At 44.2% G+C, this 25,679-nt stretch overlaps 1 protein-coding gene across 1 annotated transcript in view; it reads right to left on the bottom strand.

The window, feature by feature from the left end:
* Positions 1-454: 454 nt before the first annotated feature.
* HTRA2 (HtrA serine peptidase 2) overlaps positions 455-25,679 on the bottom strand; it is a 43,830-nt gene continuing 18,605 nt past the window's right edge. The window contains exons 5-8 of the mRNA XM_029595895.1: positions 23,121-23,229; positions 20,371-20,440; positions 7,535-7,630; positions 455-6,914 (exon numbers count right to left, since the gene is read on the bottom strand). Of these exons, the coding sequence (XP_029451755.1) occupies positions 6,749-6,914; positions 7,535-7,630; positions 20,371-20,440; positions 23,121-23,229 (441 nt within the window). The 3' untranslated portion in view covers positions 455-6,748. The remainder of the gene's footprint in view (positions 6,915-7,534; positions 7,631-20,370; positions 20,441-23,120; positions 23,230-25,679) is intronic.

Here is a 25,679-nt window from a genome sequence, read left to right as displayed (position 1 = left end):
CCCCAAGCCCCAGATTCTGCTGAACTCCACCAGTGAAGTCCAAGGGAGAAAAGCCTTTGTCCAGATCCCAGCACATGATGGGCGAAATAATGTCTTGATTGTAAACCATCTCATCTATTTGATTGTTAATTCGGTTGATTGTTCTTAAGAGACCACTTTAGAAATCATCATTAAAAGAAATTTTTGTCAACGTTTAGAATCCGCCATCTCTTTCCTGTATGGGATTGTGCAGGGTACACCTGCTTCAAGCTACTGGAGCAATTAGCTCTCTGAGCTATGAAACCAGGAAATACCACTCACATACCCATCCCCAGCAGTCCCAGTGCAATTCTATCTCCACACGTCTGTTAAGGGCCCTGTGCTCAAACTGAATATTGCAAATGCTTTAGGGTAATGAAACCAAATGAAGGCCTGGTTTATCAACCCTTTTGTTAGAAGAGAATGGAGGGAAACCTTCAATAAATGTGATTTATTGCATACAGTCTTGTGGACAGCAATCTTATAAATAGTAAATTATCATGGGGTAATATATAGTTTGTACTGAAATAGTTTGACATGGTTATATAGAAAAATGTATCTTTTCTGGGTTCTCTATAGGAAAGGGAGCTGGAAGATTACACACATCTATTATGACATCTAGGATCTTTAGTTTCAGCTGACCTACTGTAAAGCAAATTTGCTTTATTGTAAATGGGGCTCTCAGACAGGAAAATGAATTAGCTATGATACATGCATGATGGCTCCTGCCACCGCTGAACTGACCCATCTTTCTAGCTCAGCAAAGTTTTACCACTGAGCATATCCAGGAGCTATTACAGGGGTGCTGCCTCATGAGCCTCACCATTGATTGTAGACCTTAGCTTTAGCTAGATAGTTGATTCTTCAGAGAAGCGGGTGGGTATTATGCATGGCTAATGGAGCCTGCTGTCTACAAAGAACTCCATTAATGGTAAGCAAACTTGCTTTCTCCATCAACCAATAGAGCTGAATTAGCCAAAACATGGGGGGGGGGGGGGGGGGGCCCAAGCTGAGAGGTATAAGCAGAGCTCTTACTGAATAAGCAACCCAGTTCTCCCATGGACAGTGGACTATTAGGTGATCAGGCTATGCACAGCTACTTACACCAAAATGACATTGAGAATGCATAGCACCAGTGGATTCAGAACCAGAGGCTCTTGGGTGCCGCAAACCCTTCATGAACTTTGATACCAAACGATGAATGGAGATCAACTTCCCATACACTTGAGGGTGGTAAGCGGCAATGGCACCGAAAACATACAGAGGCCTGAAGAGGGAGAACAAATACCGAAGCATAGGAGCTTGTCTAACACAAAGATGAAAAACACTTCCTTTTAAAACCAAGCACTCTTCTGATAGATGCTGCCTGACAAAATCACAATATCCTTAACCTCCTTAGCTAGTAACAATGACGAGACCATAGAGTGCTCAACATTTATGCAATCACACTGACAGAGGGGAAGCTCACATGATATAAAAGGAGGGTTGGCTAAGTTAGTACACACAAAATGGATGCCAGGGGATATCAGTGGATTGTTAGCCTGACACAGTAAGAGAACCACATCTGCCTAGGCCAAGCTAGAGCAATAAGGATAAGGTGCATCTGGTCCTTGAGTACCTTACACACCAGGGGTAGGAATTTCCAATTCTCTAGGGCTGCAAACCAGTCGAGGTGGCAGGATCTCTCTAATGAATATGCATGAAATAGATTTGCATACAACAGAGAGTGCATGCAAATCTCTCATATGCAAATCCATTAGGGATACCCTGACAACCCAACTGGTTTGCAGCTCTCAAGGATGGGAATTGCCCACAACTGTTCTACACCGTCCTCACTACCAAATGGAAGCAGAGGAAAAAAAAAACAACCCAGAATAGATCTGCATCTCACTTAAGCAGAAAGACACACAAAGTGGATCTGAACATGCTCTGAAAAATGGAGCAAATCTGTCACCTTTTCTGTTGTCCACCAATAGAAAAATCAATTGATAAGCAAGCCCAGAACTCAAACAGCCTGTCTACCACATCCTAGTCAAAGTTCCTCTTACGCGGGTGAAAAACCCTGCTGAGGCAATCTGCCCGTGTGTTGAAGATTGCAGGAAGGTAGGTTGCTTGGAGAAAAGCTGTCACTGTGAACCCACTACCAAATTCTCAAAGATTCCTGGCAGAGGGTCCAAGACCTTGTACCCCCTTGTTTGTTCACGTAAAACATTGCCATTGGGTAGTTGGTTTGGATCAGAAATCTAGTCTCCTGAAGGATATGCAAAAACACTCAACGTATGGCGATGACATGTAGCTGCAAGAGGATGATCTGAAAACAAATGTTTTGTCAATGCCAAAAAGTCTTTGAGCTCAGACCAATCCCATTTGTATGCCCCCACCCACTGCTAAATGCATCCATCACCTGCATTACCTGATGAGGTAGAATGTGAAGAGAAGCATCTACCTCCAGGACCTTCTGCTCTAGCCAAAAGGGGAGAAATGATTTTATCTTTGTGGTAACCTACACAGGGTGCGACAAGGAATGAAAAAGTTGATTCCACTGGGAGCAGAGGCCTCACTGGAGACTCATGTTGAGGTGCATCATGGGGACATCCACCACTGCTGTCATATGCTCAAGGACAACTGGGATTCTTGGGCCAGGATTTGATCCTGCTGCAGTAAGCTCTGGATCAGTGTTTGAAGAAAATAGCATTCCTCCCACCAGATCAAGTTTCTCCTCCAGTGAGACTATCCATGCTCTGATTAACTTTATTCTCTTGAATCATACTGGCAAAATTGATTATGAACTCTAACAACTGAAGGAGCTGGATCATCTTCTTCAGGGAGTCCAACGCCCCTGCTTGGGAAGGTCCTGTCATTAGGTAGTCATCCAGATATGGAAAGACACAAATCCCCCTGGCAATGAAGGTGTACCACTGTTCCTGCTAAGCATTACGTGAAGACCCTTGGAGCCCAAAGGGTAGAACCTTGTATTCACAGTGAGAGGAATTCACCCCAAACCTACTTCCAACGAGACTGATGGATAGCTGTGCACGCACATCCAGTCTCCTGCTTGGATAAAGAGAAGGATGGTGTGGAGGGAGTCCGTTTTGAACTTCTGGCCTTAACAGGCTTTTGCTCAGTCTTTGTAAATCCAGAATGGGTCTCCTCAATCTCCCTCACTTCTTGGTGATAAGGAAATAGTGGGAATACAGACCCTTCCTATACTCTTTGGGAGGGACAGATTCTATCGCCTGCATGGTAAGAACAACTCCACCTTGAGCCACAGCCAGGTTAAGTGAGATGGATCTGGACTGAAGGCTAAACATTGGTGCAGCTCTGAGATATGGGAGACGTGCAAACAATGCCCAGACTCCACAGTTTTAAGGTACCAATGGTTCCTCCTGAGCTTCCATCACTCTTTGAGGGACAGGTGACTCCTCTCCCTACCAGAGGGGTCATAGCCTAAGGAACAAGTTTTATCAAAAACTAGGACCAGTCTTAAGTTGACATTGCTTGTACGAGCATCTATGTGCCCAAAGCTGCTATAAGGGTTTGTGCAGGTGGGGGTGTGGTGTTGCTGGAAGTGGCAGAAGAGGTGTCTCTGAAAGAAAGAGCACTTAAAAGCAAAAAGTAAGGATGTGTAGAAGGCAGCTGCTCAGCTCTGCCAATTGGGATTGAATGAGCACATGCTGCTCCTTAATCTGGGTGACTGTTTCTCTGACCTGAAGAGACTGTCACACAAACATGGGACAACAGCCAAATTATCAAAAGCATCCTCATGCAGGTTACTGGCTTTCAACCAGGCTTCCACATGTTTTTATTGCTGCCGCAGAAGATCTTGCCACTGCGTCAAGTAATTCATACACTGACCAGACAAAATGGCATTTGCAGTTTTTCACTTCCAGAACGGCTGGGTGATAGCCTTCCTACTCCATATTGAGAGATTCTAGAAGAGGCTTCAGCTTGTCAATGTAGTTGTGCTAAAGTACTGTTCCATGTATAGCTGACAGGAAGCATTTCTTCCCAAAGATGTCTAACAGTCTAGGATCCTAACCCCCAGGACAAGGGATGTGGGTGTGTGTTGGAATTATTCTAGTCATTTTACCAGTTTCAGTGCTGACTCAACAACCAAAGACTTGTGCAGTAATTGAAACATCCCAAAATGCAGGAAACTGTTGAACTCCAACTGGAGGGGCAGGAGTGCAGATTATCCCACATTCTCATTTGCAGTTCCTGCAAGCTTGAATGGATTAGGATCACTGTAGGTTCAGAAGGCATTTCCCAGGAACCAAAATATCCCACAGACCTCAGCACAGGTATATTTGTCCCTACAGACATTGGCTCCCAGTGTCTTACCCATCTTATACAGGAGGTCTTCTGGCAGGAATGAATGCTCTGGCAGGTCAGGTAAGGGGTCTGAGGGGATCCTTTCACCGATACTAAACACATGACTCCAATGAAAATAATAGTAATTAAGGCAGGGACCTTGCTCTCAGAGGGGAATACTCCCAGGACATGCTCCAAATAGTGGTATCCTGTGCTCCATCCTCAAAATGGCTACAATCCTGCAGAGGGATGGTATGCCTGAATGATGATGCTAATTCCCACCACTGGGACCTCTGAGAGGAGTTCCAGAGACACAAAGGTGAGAGGAACTCCCTCTTGGGTAAAAAATCTGGACAGAAGAGGTTGAATAGTGCCTTCCTGGTCATTGGCTGCCAAAGTAAAAATAGTTTTTTCCCCATTCAGAAACCTGGTTTATGGACTATTGTGGTCATTGACCTAGAGTTGGGGAAAAAAAGACATCCTCCTCTGAAGCCAGTATAAGGTCATCCTCCTGAGAAACACATACTTAACTCCAGGAAGAGACTCCCTCCTGGTTTAATTGCACCAGTGGCCAACAGCACAATGGAGCATATCAGATCTGGTGACTTTAGACAAAGCACAAGGGTAGATGGCAGAGAATAGGCTCTGCAAGATCTGGGATCCAGACCAAGGAGAGATAGACAAAAACACCAGGTAGCTGCAAGAGTCTCTTCTGGAACTCACCGATGGGGAGGCATGGTGCATCGACAATGCATGTTTTGGTGCAGACTTCTGCTTTTGTGGTGCACACTGCATCACCAGCTCCGATGAATAGCACATCTGCGCTGATGAGACCCATGAAGAGGGGGATGGGGTGACTCATGGGTGCACAGAGGAGCTTGCTGGCCCCTGCACGCGACACATCATCTTGCTTGATCCCTGAACTACAACAATCTGGAGCCCAGTGCTACAGTTGGGTGGAGCTTTGCTAGAGGAGGCATGGAGTGAGCCTGAAGAAGCCCTGCTTCAAGAGTTGAAATAGCTCCGACTTTTCACTGACCTGCAACATTTTTCCATCTTCCAGGCTGTTCTTCTGGGTTCTCGGCGACATCCAACCAGAGTCATGACAGTTACCTGGGACCTGATCACGACTCAGCTATCAGTAAGAAATGTGGCCTGTGATGGACATACTTTGGCCACAAATAGTCCTTATATCAACTAGAAATGCTCTTCTTAGAGCCAGACATTGAGTTATTCAGACTTTTTTTTTCTGTATAGCATTGAAGTGTGCCGTTGAAAAACTTCTGATAGTTGAAAAACAAAAGAAGTAGAGAGAGGTACAGGTCTGTGTGGAAGCTCAGACAAAAGGAAAAAAAATACTCTGGGATTCACACAGCATAGCATGAACGCCAGCACATGCTCACTAGTAAAACTTTACTAATATAGCGATGGGTCTGTTTGTTGCCATCCAGTGATGTCACCCATGTGTCATGATTAAATAAGCCCTGTCGATGCAGTTTTTGTTTAAACAAAAATAAAAGAGTTTGCATCCAACAAATGGTGGCATTAAAATTATTAAACTGAAATACAAATTATTAAATAAGAGGCATCCTTCTGCAGAGTGCCACAGTCATGGTACAGGAACCTCTGCTATGAGAACAAGGCAGACACGGCTACTGCTGAATGTTTGTCCACTTGATTAAAGCCTGCCTCCTCCTAGCTCTCAAAGCTTTTATTCACCCTTTGATAAGATTTTAACAACGTGCAACCTTAAACTGCATCTAGAGGGAGGATTTCAGTCATTTCTTAAAACTTAATACTGTGGCAGCTGCAACTTGTCTTTATGGACAGACAGACTATTGTGGACAAGAGGATGGTTGTAGCCATTAAAAATTCACAAGTAGACAAGCAGTTCTAGCACCTTCACATTTTGGGAATGGGGAAAACAGGAAAGGTAGTGAACAGTAGGCTCTGGGAGCTATACATTCATTAAAAAAGAAGGGGTGTAGAAGAGCAGGATGTCCTTTCTATTAGTCTTCAAGCAGGATTTATCCACACAAAACTCCTGAGACAACTAATGCTATAAGCCAATACCCTCTCACCCATCTGATGTCAGGCAATGAAACAGATTAAGCCTGCAACAAGAATACCTGCAGCTATTTTATAAGAGTCTGTACTTGTAAACTGGATTATATTCCAGCTTAACATCTGTAAACTAGTATCAGAGGGACCCACTATTCCTCCTGTATTTTATTACACACATTAAACTTTGTGAAAAAATGATCAGTACTCATATCTAAAATGAGGCACATACACAGTGCATCTTTTGCCCTTGTTCTAAGGGGAAGCAGAGGCCATTGCGTGCATCTCCTCCAAACAACAGGCATGATCACATTAGGGCCTGACCCTCCACTCGGCAGATCAGGATCCAGAATCTTCTTTATTCTGCATACTCTGGTGTGACGTTCACCATGAGCATCTCATAGCTGCGTTTCACTACCATGGTAAGGCTCTGCTGCGAGTGCACAGCATCATAGACATCTTCTGCTGTTTTGATTGTTTTTCCATTGATCTCCAAGACAATGTCACCAGCTTTCAGGCCAGCCCTGTGCACAAGAACAAAACACAAGGTGAAAGTCAGCAGACAAAACAAAATAGCCTTTCCTAGCAAAAGGACTCAACTTTAGTCCATCCACATCGGCTGATTTAAAGATATAATGGAATCAGTGTGTCTACGTTTTGCTGTTGCTAGCAGTATTTGCCAACCCTCTGCTGGAGGCATATTTAACCAGTGGGTTTTCAGGATTTCCATAATGAATATGCACGAAAGACTTGTATAGTCTGGAGACAGGGTATGCCTCATGGAGAGGCTTGGGGAAAACACTATGCTAGCGGATTTTCAGGGCACACCATATGTAAAATAGCCCTGCTGCAGCCTTGTCCTCATAATGGAGTTCAGTCCCTTGCTCCAGAGGCAACAAACAAAAACAGCACCTCTGAAAAATTTATTTACAAAATCATGAGCTCTCCAACTGCACTTGGGCACTGTTTAAATAGCAGTCACTTTGTTTCAGGTCATACAGCTTAAAATGCCCTAAATTACACAAATCATAGAAAAATATACAGTGCTTGTAATATATCCGTTAAAGAGACATCAGCAGACCTCCTATAAATCGTGTAGGTCAAAGCATACTCATCCACTCCCCCAGCTCTCAGATTGACTTACTGATGCGCAGGTGAGCCAATGATAACCCTATGAATCAGAACTCCATGGGACACATCAGGAAAGCTCGGGTCCCGTAGTTTCAACTCCACCAGAATACTGCAAAGATAGACACGAGGAAGCAATAGGAAAAAGAAAAACAGAGAGTGAAGGGAATGGGAGTGAGGGGAGAGGAGTTGGTAGGGAAAGGGAAGAAGAGAAATGAGCATACAGTTAAAATAATTACCAATGGCTTTCCCTAGTCTTCCTAGCTAATGTGTTGGACAAGTTTCTGGAAGAAAAAGCAATAAATCTCTTAAACGCAGCTATTCTAGTTACCTTGACTACATGTTTTGGCAACTGATACCACAACTTGATTGTGCTTTGAGTGACTGACAGTTTTAAATCTGTTAGTTTCATGGTGTTTCCCCTTGTTTTTGAATTACAAGGGGTAAATAATTCCACCCAACCTCTGTCAGGTCCCCTCCAAGCTGAAGCGCACAAACCGGTGTAGCCTCTCTTCGTAAGGGAACCATTCTATTCCCTTTATCATTTTTGTTGCCCTCCTCTGTACCTTTTCTGGTTCCACTACATCTTTTTTGAGATGGAACCACCACAACTGCAGAGAAGATTCATGATGCAGTCGCACCATGGCTCATTACAAAAGACTTATGATAAAGTTTTTTTTCTCCATTCCTTTTCAGATTATTCCTAATATTCTATTTTCTTTTTTGGCCACTTCCACACACTGAGCTGAAGTTTCTGTTTTGTCCACAAGGATGCCAAATTCCTTTTCATGGATAGTGACTCCTAATACAGAACACTGCATTGCTTACCTGTAGTTGGGATTATTTGTCCTTGTATCATTCTGCATTTTTCCATATTAAATTTCATGTATCATTCATATACCCAGGCTCCTAATCTCATAAGAGCCTTATGTAGTTCCTTACAATTTGCTGTTATGTTAAGAACGTAAGAAATTTCCATACTGGTTCAGACCAATGGTCCATCATCCTGTTTCCAATAGTGGCCAATCCAGGCTACAAGTACCTGGTAAGTACCCAAAAACTAAGTATATCCCTTGCTACTGATGCTAGTAATAGCAGAGACTATTTTCTAAGTCATAAGAACATGTTAATAACTGAATAATTTTGTATCATCTGCAAATTTAATCACCTCACACTGTTCACTTTCCCAGATCACTATATGAATGTGTTAAGCAGCACAGGTTCCAGTAAAGATCCCTGTGGTACTCCACTAATAACCTTTTCTCCATTTGGTGAGCTATTTAGTCCTTCTGAAAATTTAAATACTCTATCAACTGGATCACCTTTTACATGTTTATTTACACCTAAAAAAGTTTAATATATTTGTACGGCAAGACTTTCTTTTGCTAAAACCACATTGACTCTTCCCCATTAAGTCATGTCTATTTATATGGCCAATAATTAAGAAGAGCTTCAACCATTTTGCCCAGCACAGACATCAGGCTCGATGGTCTAACAGTTTTCCAGATCGCCCCTGGAACCCATTTTTAAAAACTGGCATTATATTAGCCACCTTCCAATCTATAGGACTTGTGGCTATTTTAAACCATAGGCTACAGATTACTAGTAACAGGTCTGCAACTTCATATTTGAATTGCTTCAGAACTCTGGAGTAAATGCCATCTGGTCCTAGTGATCTGTTACTCTAATTTGTCAATATAATCTATTACATCTTCTACCGTCAGATTTGCTTCAGCTGCTCAGAATCATCACATCAAAAAATGTATCAAAAAATGTCTGATGTGGATATGTCTCCAACACTCTCCACAGTAAAGATCAAGGCAAAGAATTCATCCCTGAACACCCCTTTAACTCTTGGTTATCTAGTAACCCAAATGACTACCCTGCTCTTCTATAATCCTTTCCCCTTGCCATCATGCTCTCACTAAACTCACCATTCTATAATCAAATCCCACCACTTCATTACAGTACCACCGGATAAACATCTACAAACAAGTAATAAACTAAATCAAAATAAACTCTCATACCCCGTGAACTAAATATTCAGACAATAATACTTGCCATTCTTTTGTTTCAATATCAACTCCAAAATAGTGTATTCACAATACCGCGCCTGCACTTCTCACTAATCTTTACCATATTCAAATTCACCAATCAAACCCTCTATTCAAAACATGTGACATCTTCAGAAATGCCAAACAATCAACTTCTCGGTTTATCCTACTGGGTATAGGAGTACCCCATTCAAAAATCATCTTTCTTCGCGAATCAAAATTTGTGAAATATCACCCCTACATTTATTTTGTATCTGGCTAACAACAAAGAACTTCACATTATCTTCAGTATGTTGGGCCTCGATCCAATGTTCTACTAATGAGGCTTGTTCTTTATTCCTACATAAAGAACTTAAATGTTCTCTAATGCGTACACAAACACCACGTTTTGTTTGTCCAATATATATATAGGGTTGCAGGAGCAAGCCACCACATATACCACCTATGTGGATCTGCATGTATTATATCCCTGTAATCTGAAATTCCATACCAAAGATGGGTAACTAAATACAGATGTCCTTAACACATGAACACACACTGAATATGTGCTGCATATACCCTGCCCAACAAGTTTATCACTATCCCCACTGTTAATCAATGAACTAGAAAAAACAAGGTGATCCCAAAGCAATTTATTTTTGAATCGTGAAAACTGCATAGTCCTTAAACAATTCATCGCCCATTAAAATAGGCCAATGTTTACGCACAGTATCTTTAATGTAAAAAAATACAATTAGAAAATGGAATAGCGCATATATATGTTGGGAAAGAGGCATGGCATCTAAAGGAAAATATACTAGTGGGACAATTTCTCTGTCTTCAGAGATTGTGCTCATCAGTACAAAGAGTACAAACGTCGAGCAAAAGGAGATAACTGTGTGGTTTTATGAACAGGAATATACACATAGGCTGGTATGAAGGGCATGGAAACGTACTCTTTATGCCAGAGAGAATTTACTAACTACAGGTAACAAATTCTCTTTGTCCCAACATTTATGTACCACGGGCAGCTCAAGGCAATCTGCTGCCTGAGGCGAAGGATGAAATGCCCCCCACCCCCAACCTGGTGCAGGTGAAATCACCGACGGCCAAGGCAGGGGGAAGGCAATGGAGGAGAAATGACTTGCCCAAGGTTACAAGGAATGGCAATAGGATTTGAACCCTGGCTTCCCTTGTTTGCAGTCCATGCTCTCTAACCATTGTTTGCAGTCCATGCTCTCTAACCATTTTTTTGTTCTCAATCTTCGGCGTCCGCACTAGGGGGCACCGGAGAAATGTTTAATGGGATAGGGCAGCCTTTGGCTACTCCACCTCCTGGATCTAGAAATAGAACTCCTCCATTCCCTATTGCCTGCCTCCCACCCTTCTCCAGGATCTGCCCCCTCGAGTGAGATGGTGAATGGTGAGAGTGTGTGTATGACACACTCTCTCTTAGGGCTGATACAAGGGTATTAGATGCCCTAGACCAGCGCTTCTCAATCGGTGTGTCGTGACACAACAGTGTGTCGCCAAACACCGGCAGGTGTGTCACATCTCCCAGTGTTCCACTGCCCCGTTGTACTTTCCTTCTCCCTTTTCCAGCCCCCGCGGGCCAATTGGAAGCCTCCTTTCTTCCTAGCTCCACTGCCCAATGGGAAGCCTCCTTCATTCTGCCTGCCCCCACGCAGGACAATCGGAAGCCTCCTCCCTTCTACCTGCCAGTGGAAGTAGGAAGAAGGGAGGAAGCCTTTGATTGGCCAGTGAGGCAGGCATCGCCTAGCCCGGGGTGGGAGGAATAGAGTTGTCGAACGCCGACGAAGCAAGGCCGCCATGAGAGCCCATTCCTGTGGCGGTGAAGAGGAAAACCCGACCCCGATGAAGCAAGGCCGCCACGGGATCGTGGCGGCGAAAAGGAGACCCGACCCTGACCGAGGCCACCACAGGAGCCCATCCCCGTGGCGGCAAAAAAAAGCAGGCCCGCCGGAGTAAAGCTGCGGCGGAACTGGAGCCCTGCAGTGAAGGAAGTAGTTTTTGGTGAGAACTGGTGTGTCTGTGGGTGCGAATGGATGCATGGGCGAGAGCTTGTGTCTGTGTGAGAGAGACAGAGACTAGTCAGGGAGGGGTGTGTGTGTGTGTGTGTGTGTGTGTTTGTGTGTGAGAGACCGAGACTGGTCAGGGAGGTGTGAGTGTGTTTCTGTGTGAGGGAGACATAGACTGGTCAGGGAGGTGTGAGTGTGTGTGTGTTTCTGTGTGAGAAGACCGAGACTGGTCAGGGAGGTGTGAGTGTGTGTGTTTCTGTGTGAGAGAGACCGAGACTGGTCAGGGAGGTGTGTGTGTGTGTCTGTGTGAGGGAGACCGACACTGTCAGGGAGGTGTGAGTGTGAGTGTGAGTGTGTGTGTGTGTGTGTGAGAGACCGAGACTGGTCAGGGAGGTGTGAGTGTGTTTCTGTGTGAGGGAGACATAGACTGGTCAGGGAGGTGTGAGTGTGTGTGTGTTTCTGTGTGAGAAGACCGAGACTGGTCAGGGAGGTGTGAGTGTGTGTGTTTCTGTGTGAGAGAGACCGAGACTGGTCAGGTAGGTGTGAGTGTGTGTGTTTCTGTGTGAGAGAGACCGAGACTGGTCAGGTAGGTGTGAGTGTGTGTGTTTCTGTGTGAGAGAGACCGAGACTGGTCAGGGAGGTGTGAATGTGTGTGTGTTTCTGTGTGAGAGAGATCGAGACTGGTCAGGGAGGTGTGAGAGAGTGAGAGTGTGTGTGTGTGTGTGTGTGTGTGTTTCTTAGCCGGGCTAAGGAAAGGAGCGAGGAGGGGCAAACTGGAGTTGGCTGGTAGTGGCCATTTGCCGCTGTGCCGGGGAAGCACGCGCCGGCTGCATGCTGGTGCGCGCAACTTGCTACTTCTCCTGATGAGGAGCAAAAGGTAAAACAAAACAAAAAACAAACAAAAAAAAAATCGGAGGTTAGATAGGATAGGGACAGGAAATTGGGGAAGGCCGGGATGCATTGTCGTGCAAAAATTGCATAAGACCCCCCCGCCTTGCGTGGGCCACCCACAAATGCACGCGTGGATTATAAAAGCCTTCACGCATGTATGCACGGCCCTCGGATTTTATAACGTGCGCGCATGTTATAAAATCGGCGCATCAGTTTAAAAATCTACCCCATTGTGTTTTAGAGATGTTCAGAGAATTTATTAAAAAAACAGCCATTGTTTGATTGTGGAAAGGCATAAGTTAACCAATTCCATGGTGTCGTTCCAGGATGGGCAGACTTAGACAAAAAAATTGTATATTGTCTGCATTGAGTTTCTACCCATCCCACTGGCTCGCCAGCACTTTACATAGGGTGCTAAGTAGATGTTAAAAAGAATCGTTAAAAGAGCCAACCCTTGGGGCAAGCCAGTTGAAATTTCTGACTAATGCGAGTAATTAAAATCATATTCAACACATTGAAGCCGATCTGATAGGATGGAATGAAACCACTGAAGAATGGAGCCTAAGATACCGCATTCACCTAGATGGTAGAACGAGATGGAGTGATCGACTGTGTCTGTCATATCTAGAGAAACTAAGATATATGTTACCTGAATCAAGGCCTCTTCTAAAAGTGTCTATCAAAGACAATAAAGAGGAGTTCTGAGCTCAGTGACTTTCTGAAACCAACTGACATACACAACATCCAATAATTTAAAACTCAAATTTTTAAATTTCCCTAACATACTATTGCAAAATATCAGACACAAACACCCAACAATTAAAACTAATGATTTAAAAATTCCCCACTCTCCATACCTAGGAACATTTGACTTCTAGTCACCCTGAGACTGCTATGAATTAGTAGGGGTGGGGAGGTGGAGCAGAAACTCTCTCCTCTCTCTTTTATACACATTTCTGCACACACTCATTTTCACTCTCACACACATGCTCCCTCTCTCATACATACATGCATACATGCTCACACACACACACACACACACACCCTCTCTCTCACCCAGGCCGCTCCTTTTCTTACTGGAGTCTGCATGGGGGGGGGGGGGGAAGGGGGCTGAACAAAGGGGCCCTGCAGCATATTCAGGATGCCGGTAGAATAGGGTGACCTAGCAGCCTCCTGGCCTCCTGGAGTCTTTGTCCATATTCAGGATGCCGGTAGAATAGGGCGACCTAGCAGCCTCCTGGAGTCTTTGTCCATATTCAGGATGCCGGTACAATAGGGCGACCTAGCAGCCTCCTGGCGTCCTGGAGTCTTTGTCCATATTCAGGATGCCGGTAGAATAGGGTGACCTAGCAGCCTCCTGGAGTCTTTGTCCATATTCAGGATGCCGGTAGAATAGGGCGACCTAGCAGCCTCCTGGCGTCCTGGAGTCTTTGTCCATATTCAGGATGCCGGTAGAATAGGGTGACCTAGCAACCTCCTGGAGTCTTTGTCCATATTCAGGATGCCGGTAGAATAGGGTGACCTAGCAGCCTCCTGGAGTCTTTGTCCATATTCAGGATGCCGGTACAATAGGGCGACCTAGCAGCCTCCTGGAGTCTTTGTCCATATTCAGGATGCCGGTACAATAGGGCGACCTAGCAGCCTCCTGGAGTCTTTGTCCATATTCAGGATGCCGGTACAATAGGGCGACCTAGCAGCCTCCTGGCGTCCTGGAGTCTTTGTCCATATTCAGGATGCCGGTACAATAGGGCGACCTAGCAGCCTCCTGGCGTCCTGGAGTCTTTGTCCATATTCAGGATGATGGTAGAATAGGGCGACCTAGCAGCCTCCTGGCGTCCTGGAGTCTTTGTCCATATTCAGGATGCTGGTAGAATAGGGCGACCTAGCAGCCTCCTGGAGTCTTTGTCCATATTCAGGATGCTGGTACAATAGGGTGACCTAGCAGCCTCCTGGAGTCTTTGTCCATATTCAGGATGCCGGTACAATAGGGCGACCTAGCAGCCTCCTGGAGTCTTTGTCCATATTCAGGATGATGGTAGAATAGGGCGACCTAGCAGCCTCCTGGAGTCTTTGTCCATATTCAGGATGCCGGTACAATAGGGCGACCTAGCAGCCTCCTGGCGTCCTGGAGTCTTTGTCCATATTCAGGATGCCGGTAGAATAGGGCGACCTAGCAGCCTCCTGGCGTCCTGGAGTCTTTGTCCATATTCAGGATGCCGGTAGAATAGAGCGACCTAGCAGCCTCCTGGAGTCTTTGTCCATATTCAGGATGCCGGTAGAATAGGGTGACCTAGCAGCCTCCTGGAGTCTTTGTCCATATTCAGGATGCCGGTACAATAGGGCAACCTAGCAGCCTCCTGGAGTCTTTGTCCATATTCAGGATGATGGTAGAATAGGGTGACCTAGCAGCCTCCTGGAGTCTTTGTCCATATTCAGGATGATGGTAGAATAGGGCGACCTAGCATCCTCATGGCCTCCTGGAGTCTTTGTCCATATTCAGGATGCCGGTACAATAGGGCGACCTAGCAGCCTCCTGGAGTCTTTGTCCATATTCAGGATGATGGTAGAATAGGGTGACCTAGCAGCCTCCTGGAGTCTTTGTCCATATTCAGGATGATGGTAGAATAGGGCGACCTAGCAGCCTCCTGGAGTCTTTGTCCATATTCAGGATGCCGGTACAATAGGGCGACCTAGCAGCCTCCTGGAGTCTTTGTCCATATTCAGGATGATGGTAGAATAGGGTGACCTAGCAGCCTCCTGGAGTCTTTGTCCATATTCAGGATGCCGGTACAATAGGGCGACCTAGCAGCCTCCTGGAGTCTTTGTCCATATTCAGGATGATGGTAGAATAGGGTGACCTAGCAGCCTCCTGGAGTCTTTGTCCATATTCAGGATGCCGGTACAATAGGGCGACCTAGCAGCCTCCTGGCGTCCTGGAGTCTTTGTCCATATTCAGGATGATGGTAGAATAGGGCGACCTAGCAGCCTCCTGGAGTCTTTGTCCATATTCAGGATGCCGGTAGAATAGGGTGACCTAGCAGCCTCCTGGAGTCTTTGTCCATATTCAGGATGCCGGTAGAATAGGGTGACCTAGCATCCTCATGGCCTCCTGTAGTCTTTGTCCATATTCAGGATGATGGTAGAATAGGGCGACCTAGCAGCCTCCTGGCCTCCTGGAGTCTTTGTCCATATTCAGGATGATGGTAGAATAGGGCGACCTAGCAGCCTCCTGGAGTCTTTGTCCATATTCAGGATGCCGGTACAATAGGGCGACCTAGCAGCCTCCTGGCGTCCTGGAGTCTTTGTCCATATTCAGGATGATGGTAGAATAGGGCGACCTAGCAGCCTCCTGGCGTCCTGGAGTCTTTGTCCATATTCAGGATGCCAGTAGAATAGGGCGACCTAGCAGCCTCCTGGAGTCTTTGTCCATATTCAGGATGCCGGTACAATAGGGCGACCTAGCAGCCTCCTGGCGTCCTGGAGTCTTTGTCCATATTCAGGATGCCGGTACAATAGGGCGACCTAGCAGCCTCCTGGAGTCTTTGTCCATATTCAGGATGATGGTAGAATAGGGCGACCTAGCAGCCTCCTGGAGTCTTTGTCCATATTCAGGATGCCGGTACAATAGGGCGACCTAGCAGCCTCCTGGCGTCCTGGAGTCTTTGTCCATATTCAGGATGCCGGTACAATAGGGCGACCTAGCAGCCTCCTGGAGTCTTTGTCCATATTCAGGATGCCGGTACAATAGGGCGACCTAGCAGCCTCCTGGAGTCTTTGTCCATATTCAGGATGCCGGTACAATAGGGCGACCTAGCAGCCTCCTGGAGTCTTTGTCCATATTCAGGATGATGGTACAATAGGGCGACCTAGCAGCCTCCTGGCGTCCTGGAGTCTTTGTCCATATTCAGGATGATGGTAGAATAGGGCGACCTAGCAGCCTCCTGGAGTCTTTGTCCATATTCAGGATGCCGGTAGAATAGGGTGACCTAGCAGCCTCCTGGAGTCTTTGTCCATATTCAGGATGCCGGTAGAATAGGGTGACCTAGCATCCTCATGGCCTCCTGGAGTCTTTGTCCATATTCAGGATGATGGTAGAATAGGGCGACCTAGCAGCCTCCTGGCGTCCTGGAGTCTTTGTCCATATTCAGGATGCCGGTAGAATAGGGCGACCTAGCAGCCTCCTGGAGTCTTTGTCCATATTCAGGATGCCGGTACAATAGGGCGACCTAGCAGCCTCCTGGTGTCCTGGAGTCTTTGTCCATATTCAGGATGCCGGTAGAATAGGGCGACCTAGCAGCCTCCTGGAGTCTTTGTCCATATTCAGGATGCCGGTACAATAGGGCGACCTAGCAGCCTCCTGGTGTCCTGGAGTCTTTGTCCATATTCAGGATGCCGGTACAATAGGGCGACCTAGCAGCCTCCTGGAGTCTTTGTCCATATTCAGGATGATGGTAGAATAGGGTGACCTAGCAGCCTCCTGGAGTCTTTGTCCATATTCAGGATGATGGTAGAATAGGGCGACCTAGCAGCCTCCTGGCGTCCTGGAGTCTTTGTCCATATTCAGGATGATGGTAGAATAGGGTGACCTAGCAGCCTCCTGGAGTCTTTGTCCATATTCAGGATGCCGGTACAATAGGGCGACCTAGCAGCCTCCTGGCCTCCTGGAGTCTTTGTCCACCGGCAGAATGGAGTGCGTTGGTGGCTCAAAGGCCTTATTCGGTGTTAGGCAGCTGGTGGCCTTCTTCATTCTTCGGTCGCTGGCGAGATGGGGTGCGCTGGTGGCCTCTTGGTCCTTCTCTTTAGTGGCCACTGCGGGATGGGGTCTGTGGGGACCTGTCGGGCCTCTTCTTGGCACAGGCAGTTTGTGGACCCACTGCGTAAAGGTCTGGAGACCACCAGGAGCGGGGTGGGGGGGTGCGCTGTGGATCACAGTTTGGGAACCACTGATGTAGACTATGTTCATTGTGTACATCAGTGGTTCCCAAACTGTGATCTCAATAGTCAGAACCTCTTTTGCATTTTCATAGTGTTAATCTTCTTGATATAGTTGAGCTTGTGTATGCAGGACTAAAATTCTTCAGTTCACAGACCACCGAATGTATGTCTTTCTATTCACACATTTCTTTCAGAAAGATCAATATTAAACATGTATATATAAATATTAATCTTAGGTATGCTGCAACATAATAAAAAAATATACATTGTGTGGATTATGATCCAAATTTGCTTATAATCTCCTCCTCCCCACCCAAAAAAAACAAACATTCAAGTCGGCTTCCCTACCGCATTTATGGTATGTGCAAAGCCCTTTATGCCGACTTTCAGTATTGGAGAGGTACTCTCGCCTCTAACTGATATAACAGGATGGATCTCAGGGGATAAAACACATTTCATTCTGCTGCAGATGTCCTCAAAAAAAAAATTACTTTAAAGTCTAAAATCCCAGAAGTCATGTCTTTTTTCATACAGAAAAAGGGGAAACCATCAATTCAATCTAAAAATATAAGCCAATAAACTTTATAGTTTCAAAGCCATTTAACCGGGTAAATACAGATTTACTCTGGCAACACTGCCTTCCCTGCCTGGGTTCTAAAAAGTCATTCCTGGGTGGTGGGTGAGGGTGTTAGGCCAGTGGCAAAGTCACACCTACTTAGCAGTTTCCAAATCTTACTTCCCCCACCTCAGCTGCAGCACAAAAAACGGTAGGTACAAAGTCCACAGGCAGTGGTAGCTCTTTACGCTGGCTAAAAGAAAAAAAAACTACCTACTTAGCTTCTCTCTGAAAATTAGCTGCAAGTGTGCAGGGTAAAAAGTTCCCCTGTATGGGTTACTTAAAAAGTGCCCGCATGTTACATTCTCTTCAAAGGAAATCTGAGAAAACCATGCTGGCGATATGAGAGACACTCCAAACCACAGCAAGGGGTTTATTCCAACATTTGCTCTTCTAGAAAGAGAAAAAATGATAGCATTTTTAGAATGTCCCAGATAATAAGTCTAACGCTCTTGGTATTCATAAATCATTCTTTTAACAAATGAGATAAAGCAAGCATAAAATGATTTTAGAAATGCTGGCATTCTGTATCACGTGCACATAAAAACAATTAAGAATCATAAAGTTTGGTGTTTCATGGTAGCGTCCAACTGAAGGATTTCTTCTCCTTTCTTATGGCTATGAAACAAGATCTGCTTTCTTGGGTTTTAGATTAAAAGTAATTTATGACTTGTTAAGATCATATGCAATGGAATGAAACATTCAGCTCCTGAGGTCCATCCAGTTACATCAATTAGAGAGGAGTGTCTCTCTAATGCAGAAAGGGCACTGGACTTAGAGCAAATGCAGTAGGGAGATCAACCTGAATTTGGAGGGTTAATAACTCTAATGCATGGTGTGTTGCATTCACTGCATCCTTAAAATTGCATATTATATGAGGAAAGGCTGAAGAAGGCTCTTCAGTTTGGAGAAGAGACAACTGAAGGGGGATATGATAGAGGTCTACAAAATCATGAAAGGATTTGAACAAGTTAATGTAAATCGGTTATTTACTCTCTCAGATAATAGAAGGACCAGGGGGCACTCCATGAAGTTAGCACGTAGCTCATTTAAAACAACTTGAAGAAAATTCTTTCACTCAGAACTTAGTTGAGCTCTGGAATTCATTGCCAGAGGTTGTGGTTACAGCTGTTTGTATAACTGGGTTTAAAAAAAAAAGGTTTGGATAAGTTCCTAGAGGAAAAATTCATAAACTGCTATTAATTAATAAGCAATAGTAGCTTGAGATTTAATGTTTGGGTACTTGCGACTTGGACTGGCTACTGTTGGAACAGGATGCTGGGCTTGATGGACCCTTGGTCTGACCCAGTATGGCATATCTTATGTTCTTAACATACATAGACAAGTTCTTAACTTAATTTAACCAGATTGAGAGGATTAAGGTTGCATAATTACAAAAGAGATTCTCACTATTGATTTGTAGACCATGTTCTTTGTCTAGATGATGAATGTCCTCTATGGGAAGTGTTCCCTATTGGGAGTGGGGTTTTTTCCTAATATTCTTTGCTCTCTCTCTTTCTCACTGCTGATGGTGGTGCTATAAGTGCCGTATGTGTTGGTAGATACCTAATCAAACAAAATATAAAGTATCTATATACCTCCCCTTGAGACAGGCAGTTCTCACTGAAATACAACTGTGTCATGGTGCTTATTAACCTTGAGTGTTTATATTCGCATTCTCCCAAGGTATAAACATTTTTCCTTTTTTGGTTACATTACATGTATTTTTTGTAATTTTAAATTTGTGAGCCTACATATATTTTCTCTGTGGTATAAAATGTTTTTTCAGTAATCAGTCCCACCCCACGTTACCAGCATCCTCTCCTCTTTGAGGTCTATATAGCAATAATGTTTTAGGCTCTTCTGACATGCAAAGTAGAATTATAGAATTAAAAGTGGAAAGAACCAGAACTGAAAAATCACCTTTTGCTTCACACAGACATCATGTTTCAGACACCATGTTTCATGAAAACTTTGCCCAAAAGTAGATTATGAAATGAAAGTGTGAACATCACTGGACTAGGAAGATTAATGCAACAATTCAACAGTGGACAAAAATATTGAAAGAAATACAGCAACATCAGTTAATTACTGCTACTTTATCCTAGAGTGCAGTGTGATTACAAAATTAACACATAAAACAGAGGATACTGTGCTCAGAGGTGAAGCTTTCCAGCAGCCTGGAAAGCACTTGGACAGGCTGGTGATCCTGGGAAATGAGCAGTTCTCAGCCATTGCTCTTCAATAGTCAGGAGCTCCCCGAGGAAATAAAAATCAGAATCAAAGGTGGCGGGGGAGGGGAGGGAACAGAACAAACGGAGAATTTCTGAAACCTCACCTGGGAGTTAGTGTCAGCATCATCACCCCAATATAGCGCCGTCTTGTGTCCGAGGTGGAGAACCATGAACCTGAGAAAGGACAGGCAAATAATGTAAATAGGTACTTACAAGGCAGTACATTTCACACAGATGTTTTTAGGCTCCAGAAACCAATGCCTGTGCAGAAGGGAAAGATGTTTTAACCCAAATGGGGCAAGTAAATGCACTGCCTGGTGCTAATTACTGTCATAAGCTAAATGTTTTAATTTTTTCAGCTTTAAATTAGGATTAGAAGAGTTCAACATTGCAGCTGTGTTTGAACCTTATTTTCAAGGTTCTGTGTTCCCTCCATATTCTTTTTAACCGTTTTTGATAAGTCATTTATCGCCAAACTTATATTTGTTAAAACTTTCCAGATCTCAACAAGAGTCACTTTTTCGGGCATTTCCAGAGGAGTTAAAAGCACTTGTATCTCTGGCTCCTTACCTCCTATTTGTAGAGGCCCTTCTATGTCTGCTTCTCTCTGCCATGCTGCGCCACTGCTGTCCCTGGAGCCCTTGTCTATCGGGCTCACCGGAGTCGAGGGAGTCTCCCCATCTCTCCTCTGGGTTTTAGCGCGGCCGTCTGATAGTAAGGATGGCAAGCTCAGATGTTCCATTCCCCCCTCTTCCGGGGGTTTGTAGATCATAGAAGGAACCGTTGGTGCACCGGGGGTTAATGATAACTCTTCGACCAGGGCGTCGGGCAGCTGCTCTCCGCCTCCAACGCCAGCGGTCACACTCTCCGGCGTCTGTTGTGCCAAACGGAAAATTTCCTCTATCCTCGGCTGTCGGGAACTAACGTCAGGAGTAGAGGTAGAAACCTCACGAATTCTAGCTTTTCTTTTCGAATGAGGCATTTGAAGGTAAGTTTAAAGGCAATTCAATACAAGAAAAGCAAAAACAGAAACGTAGCCTCAGGAGAGAGGATTTCCCGTGCTTACTGCGTGGCAGCCATCTTGGTTCTTCCCAGTATTCTTATAAAGCGGAAGTGAATATAATCTGTATAATTTAAGTTATATTGATGGAAAAGATTTTCTCCATTTTTCTGATTTGAATTTGTTTTCAATGTATGTATATTGAAATATCTCCCCTACATCCTCTACTTGAAAATTTTTCGGTTAAAGTAGAAAAAGATCTTAAAGATCTTAAAGATGTAAAAGAATTACAAACAAAATTTATAAAATCTGAGAATATGACTTTCTGGAGAATGAACTGAGAAAGAATAATCTTAGATTTTTAAATTTCCCCAAAACAAAATGGGCAACACCTGTGGACCTTCTGAAAAGTTACCTAGTAAACATTTTAAATTTTCCAGAGTCAAGTATTCCAATAATATCGAAGATTTATTATGTTCCAGGAAACGGGAAAAATATACAACAACAAGAAGAACAAGATAAAGTTTCTTTTGACAATTTATCCGATTTCCTGGAGAAATCTTATGAAGCAAAAATAGAATTGAGAGCTACGTTACTGGTGACATTTCTATATAATAAAGATAGAGATGAAATATTAAAAAAATCTTTTCGGAAACATACACAACTTTTCTATGGTGCCTCAATAAGAGTGTTTCCGGACATAACCAGGAGGACACAAGAGATAAGGAAAATGTTTCTTTCATTAAAAAATCAGGTTCTCGCAAGAGGGGCCAGATTTTACCTTAAATTCCCATGTAGGTGCATGATTATATTCCAAAATGATAGATACATTTTCACTGATCCAGAACAACTGCGTGTATATTTGGACTCCCACTCCTAAATTAAATTGTGGAGGTAGTTGGTCATTTGAGTAAATGTTGTGTTATACTGCGTTTCAGTTTGTTTATTGTCAAGATGAATAATCCTATAATTCTGCTTGGAAAAAGGTTCTTCCCAGTATTCTTATAAAGCGGAAGTGAATATAATCTGTATAATTTAAGTTATATTGATGGAAAAGATTTTCTCCATTTTTCTGATTTGAATTTGTTTTCAATGTATGTATATTGAAATATCATAAATAAAAAATTAAAAAAAAAAAAAAAACATTGCAGCTGTGGGTGTGAAAATTAGATTTCTAAGCAAACAATACCCTGTGCCAATCAATTTTAATGTCTGATATAAACAGAGCATATAATTTAGCTCATTAAAGCCCATTACCAATAACGGTGTCTTGAAATTTTCTGACTCATCCAAACAAGATTCCAATGCACTTTACTGATCTAGCACATGCATGCAGTTAGCCAGCTCTCAGGCTGATGGGTTTGGCAAGCCACAGATGAGACCTGAACTGCAGGATGGTTTCCAAAGCACTGGTATTACCAGCCAACAAGCAGCACCAGGAGATAAAGAGCATGGCCCGCGGGTAAATCCCGGGGAGAGTCAGTGCTGGAGCTGGGATTCAAGCTTTGCCCAAGTTGCTCCTCTACCTTGCAGCAGAGCTCTGTGTACTAACAGCCGGTTATGCTTTCATCTTCTATTCATCGAGCCCTGACCTCAGCAGCTCACATGCACTGCATGCAAGTCAAACACCTGAAGTGGAACTTACAGCCTTGGGAAAAAGCAGCCACAGTCTGGCCCAGCATCCTGGCAAACAGAGTGAAGTGTGCTCTTTTCTATTTGGGGGAGGGGGGTCAGGGAGGGTAATACCAAATGCCCAGCCCTAGTCAAGGCATCCTCAGGACTAAGCACAGTGCTCAGGGACTCTCGCAGAACCCCACTCCCTGCCACAAGCGAGCTATTAACAGGCTGCCTTACTTTTCTTCTTATCTTCCTTCTCCAGAAATTCCTTAAGGCGGTCAGATGGGATGGCAAACGAGATGCCAGCCGTGACCTTCATTGTGTTCACACCAATCACTTCCCCGTCCTGAGAGGGAAAAAAAAAAAGTGTATTATATCATATCATCATGATCATCTAGTCCTGCGCCTACAAAGCCCTTTCTCCCATGGAAGTGGCTGCACTTCTCATTTCCCCTCTGTCCTTGCCAAATACTCTATTCTCCTCCAATGCCAATACAGCCCCTCCAGCTATTACAACAGAGCTAGGAGCCCGACTGCTGCCTTTCATGTGCACAACCTCCCAAAGCTCTTTCCAACTAGGGCACCTAAGCAGCAGAAGGCAGTCATCACGGAAAATATTCTGGCAGAAAACACAGCAAGCAGGATGAGAATGTATTAGACTTATCCAGGGACACAACGGTTTGTGGAATAACAGATACATAACCTACAGCACCTGGGAAAATATTCACTGCATACACTGCATACTTCAGTCTTCTCCTGGGCACCTATGAAATGACTGGCATCCACTGGTTAAACACAACTAACCCCACCTCCCCTTACCCATCTCCTGCAGTTGCAAAATGTAATAGGAAGTTAAGGATCTACTCAGGCCACTTACAAAGTCTTTGCCTGATTGAAAGCAGTTCCAGAATGAATGCAGAACTTTAGCCACTCAAGGGGAGACCTTCCAGGTTTATCCTGGTCCCTATACTCACAAGCACATGATGCTAGAAGGTGAACTCAGTTTTTAACAGCCAGAAATCCTTTGCAGGGCAAATTCTCTATGCACTGAACACAGTAGGAAGTGGACTGATAACTTGCCTAATCTCCCCATCCTCTATCCCATGCTAAACCTGCCCTATGCTGAGGGCTGTCAGTGGCACATCTTGATCTGTTTTAACAAAATATTAAAACCGGTAGATATAGTATACTTGGATTTTCAGAAGGCGTTTGACAAAGTTCCTCATGAGAGGCTTCTAGGAAAAGTAAAAAGTCATGGGATAGGTGGTGATGTCCTTTCGTGGATTGCAAACTGGCTAAAAGACAGGAAACAGAGAGTAGGATTAAATGGGCAATTTTCTCAGTGGAAGGGAGTGGACAGTGGAGTGCCTCAGGGATCTGTATTGGGACCCTTACTTTTCAATATATTTATAAATGATCTGGAAAGAAATACGATGAGTGAGATAATCAAATTTGCAGATGACACAAAATTGTTCAGAGTAGTTAAATCACAAGCAGATTGTGATAAATTGCAGGAAGACCTTGTGAGACTGGAAAATTGGGCATCCAAATGGCAGATGAAATTTAATGTGGATAAGTGCAAGGTGATGCATATAGGGAAAAATAACCCATGCTATAATTACACAATGTTGGGTTCCATATTAGGTGCTACAACTCAAGAAAGAGATCCAGGTGTCATAGTGGATAACACATTGAAATCGTCGGTACAGTGTGCTGCGGCAGTCAAAAAAGCAAACAGAATGTTGGGAATTATTAGAAAGGGAATGGTGAATAAAACAGAAAATGTCATAATGCCTCTGTATCGCTCCATGGTGAGACCGCACCTTGAATACTGTGTACAATTCTGGTCGCCGCATCTCAAAAAAGATATAATTACGATGGAGAAGGTACAGAGAAAGGCTACCAAAATGATAAGGGGAATGGAACAGCTCCCCTATGAGGAAAGACTAAAGAGGTTAGGACTTTTCAGCTTGGAGAAGAGACGACTGAGGGGGGGATATGATAGAGGTGTTTAAAATCATGAGAGGTCTAGAACGGGTAGATGTGAATCGGTTCTTTACTCTTTCGGATAGTAGAAAGACTAGGGGGCACTCCATGAAGTTAGCATGGGGCACATTTAAAACTAATCGGAGAAAGTTCTTTTTTACTCAACGCACAATTAAACTCTGGAATTTGTTGCCAGAGGATGTGGTTAGTGCAGTTAGTATAGCTGTGTTTAAAAAAGGATTGGATAAGTTCTTGGAGGAGAAGTCCATTACCTGCTATTAAGTTCACTTAGAGAATAGCCACTGCCATTAGCAATGGTAACATGGAATAGACTTAGTTTTTGGGTAATTGCCAGGTTCTTATGGCCTGGATTGGCCACTGTTGGAAACAGGATGCTGGGCTTGATGGACCCTTGGTCTGACCCAGTATGGCATTTTCTTATGTTCTTAAACACAGCAAAACTGGGTCTCAGACGTCAACACTTGAGATCAGCCACATTTCTGTAGCTACGGTTTTTCCATTACTAGATTATAAATCCCAAAAGGTGGACTGTATTGACTTCTGATATGTCCAAGCAAGGGGTTACTGTACAGCCCTATGAGAGCCAATATTAATGAGAAGACCAAGGGCATGTAGTGCTATATTTCAGCACGATGGTCTCACAGAACACATTTCTGTCTAGTCCCCAGCATTGACAAGACTCTAGTATTTCTTAAACTTCAATAAAAGGCTTCCAGAGTTGCTATACTTTCTTTCACTGATGATGTAATGTCACTTGCAGGATAGTCCGAGAAACAGGAACTGTGACTC

Source organism: Rhinatrema bivittatum, chromosome 1 (assembly GCF_901001135.1).
Source record: "Rhinatrema bivittatum chromosome 1, aRhiBiv1.1, whole genome shotgun sequence".
NCBI classification, from domain to species: Eukaryota; Metazoa; Chordata; class Amphibia; order Gymnophiona; family Rhinatrematidae; genus Rhinatrema; species Rhinatrema bivittatum.
Note: the sequence above shows the minus strand (reverse complement) of the source record. Positions and strands in the feature narration are given on the sequence as shown.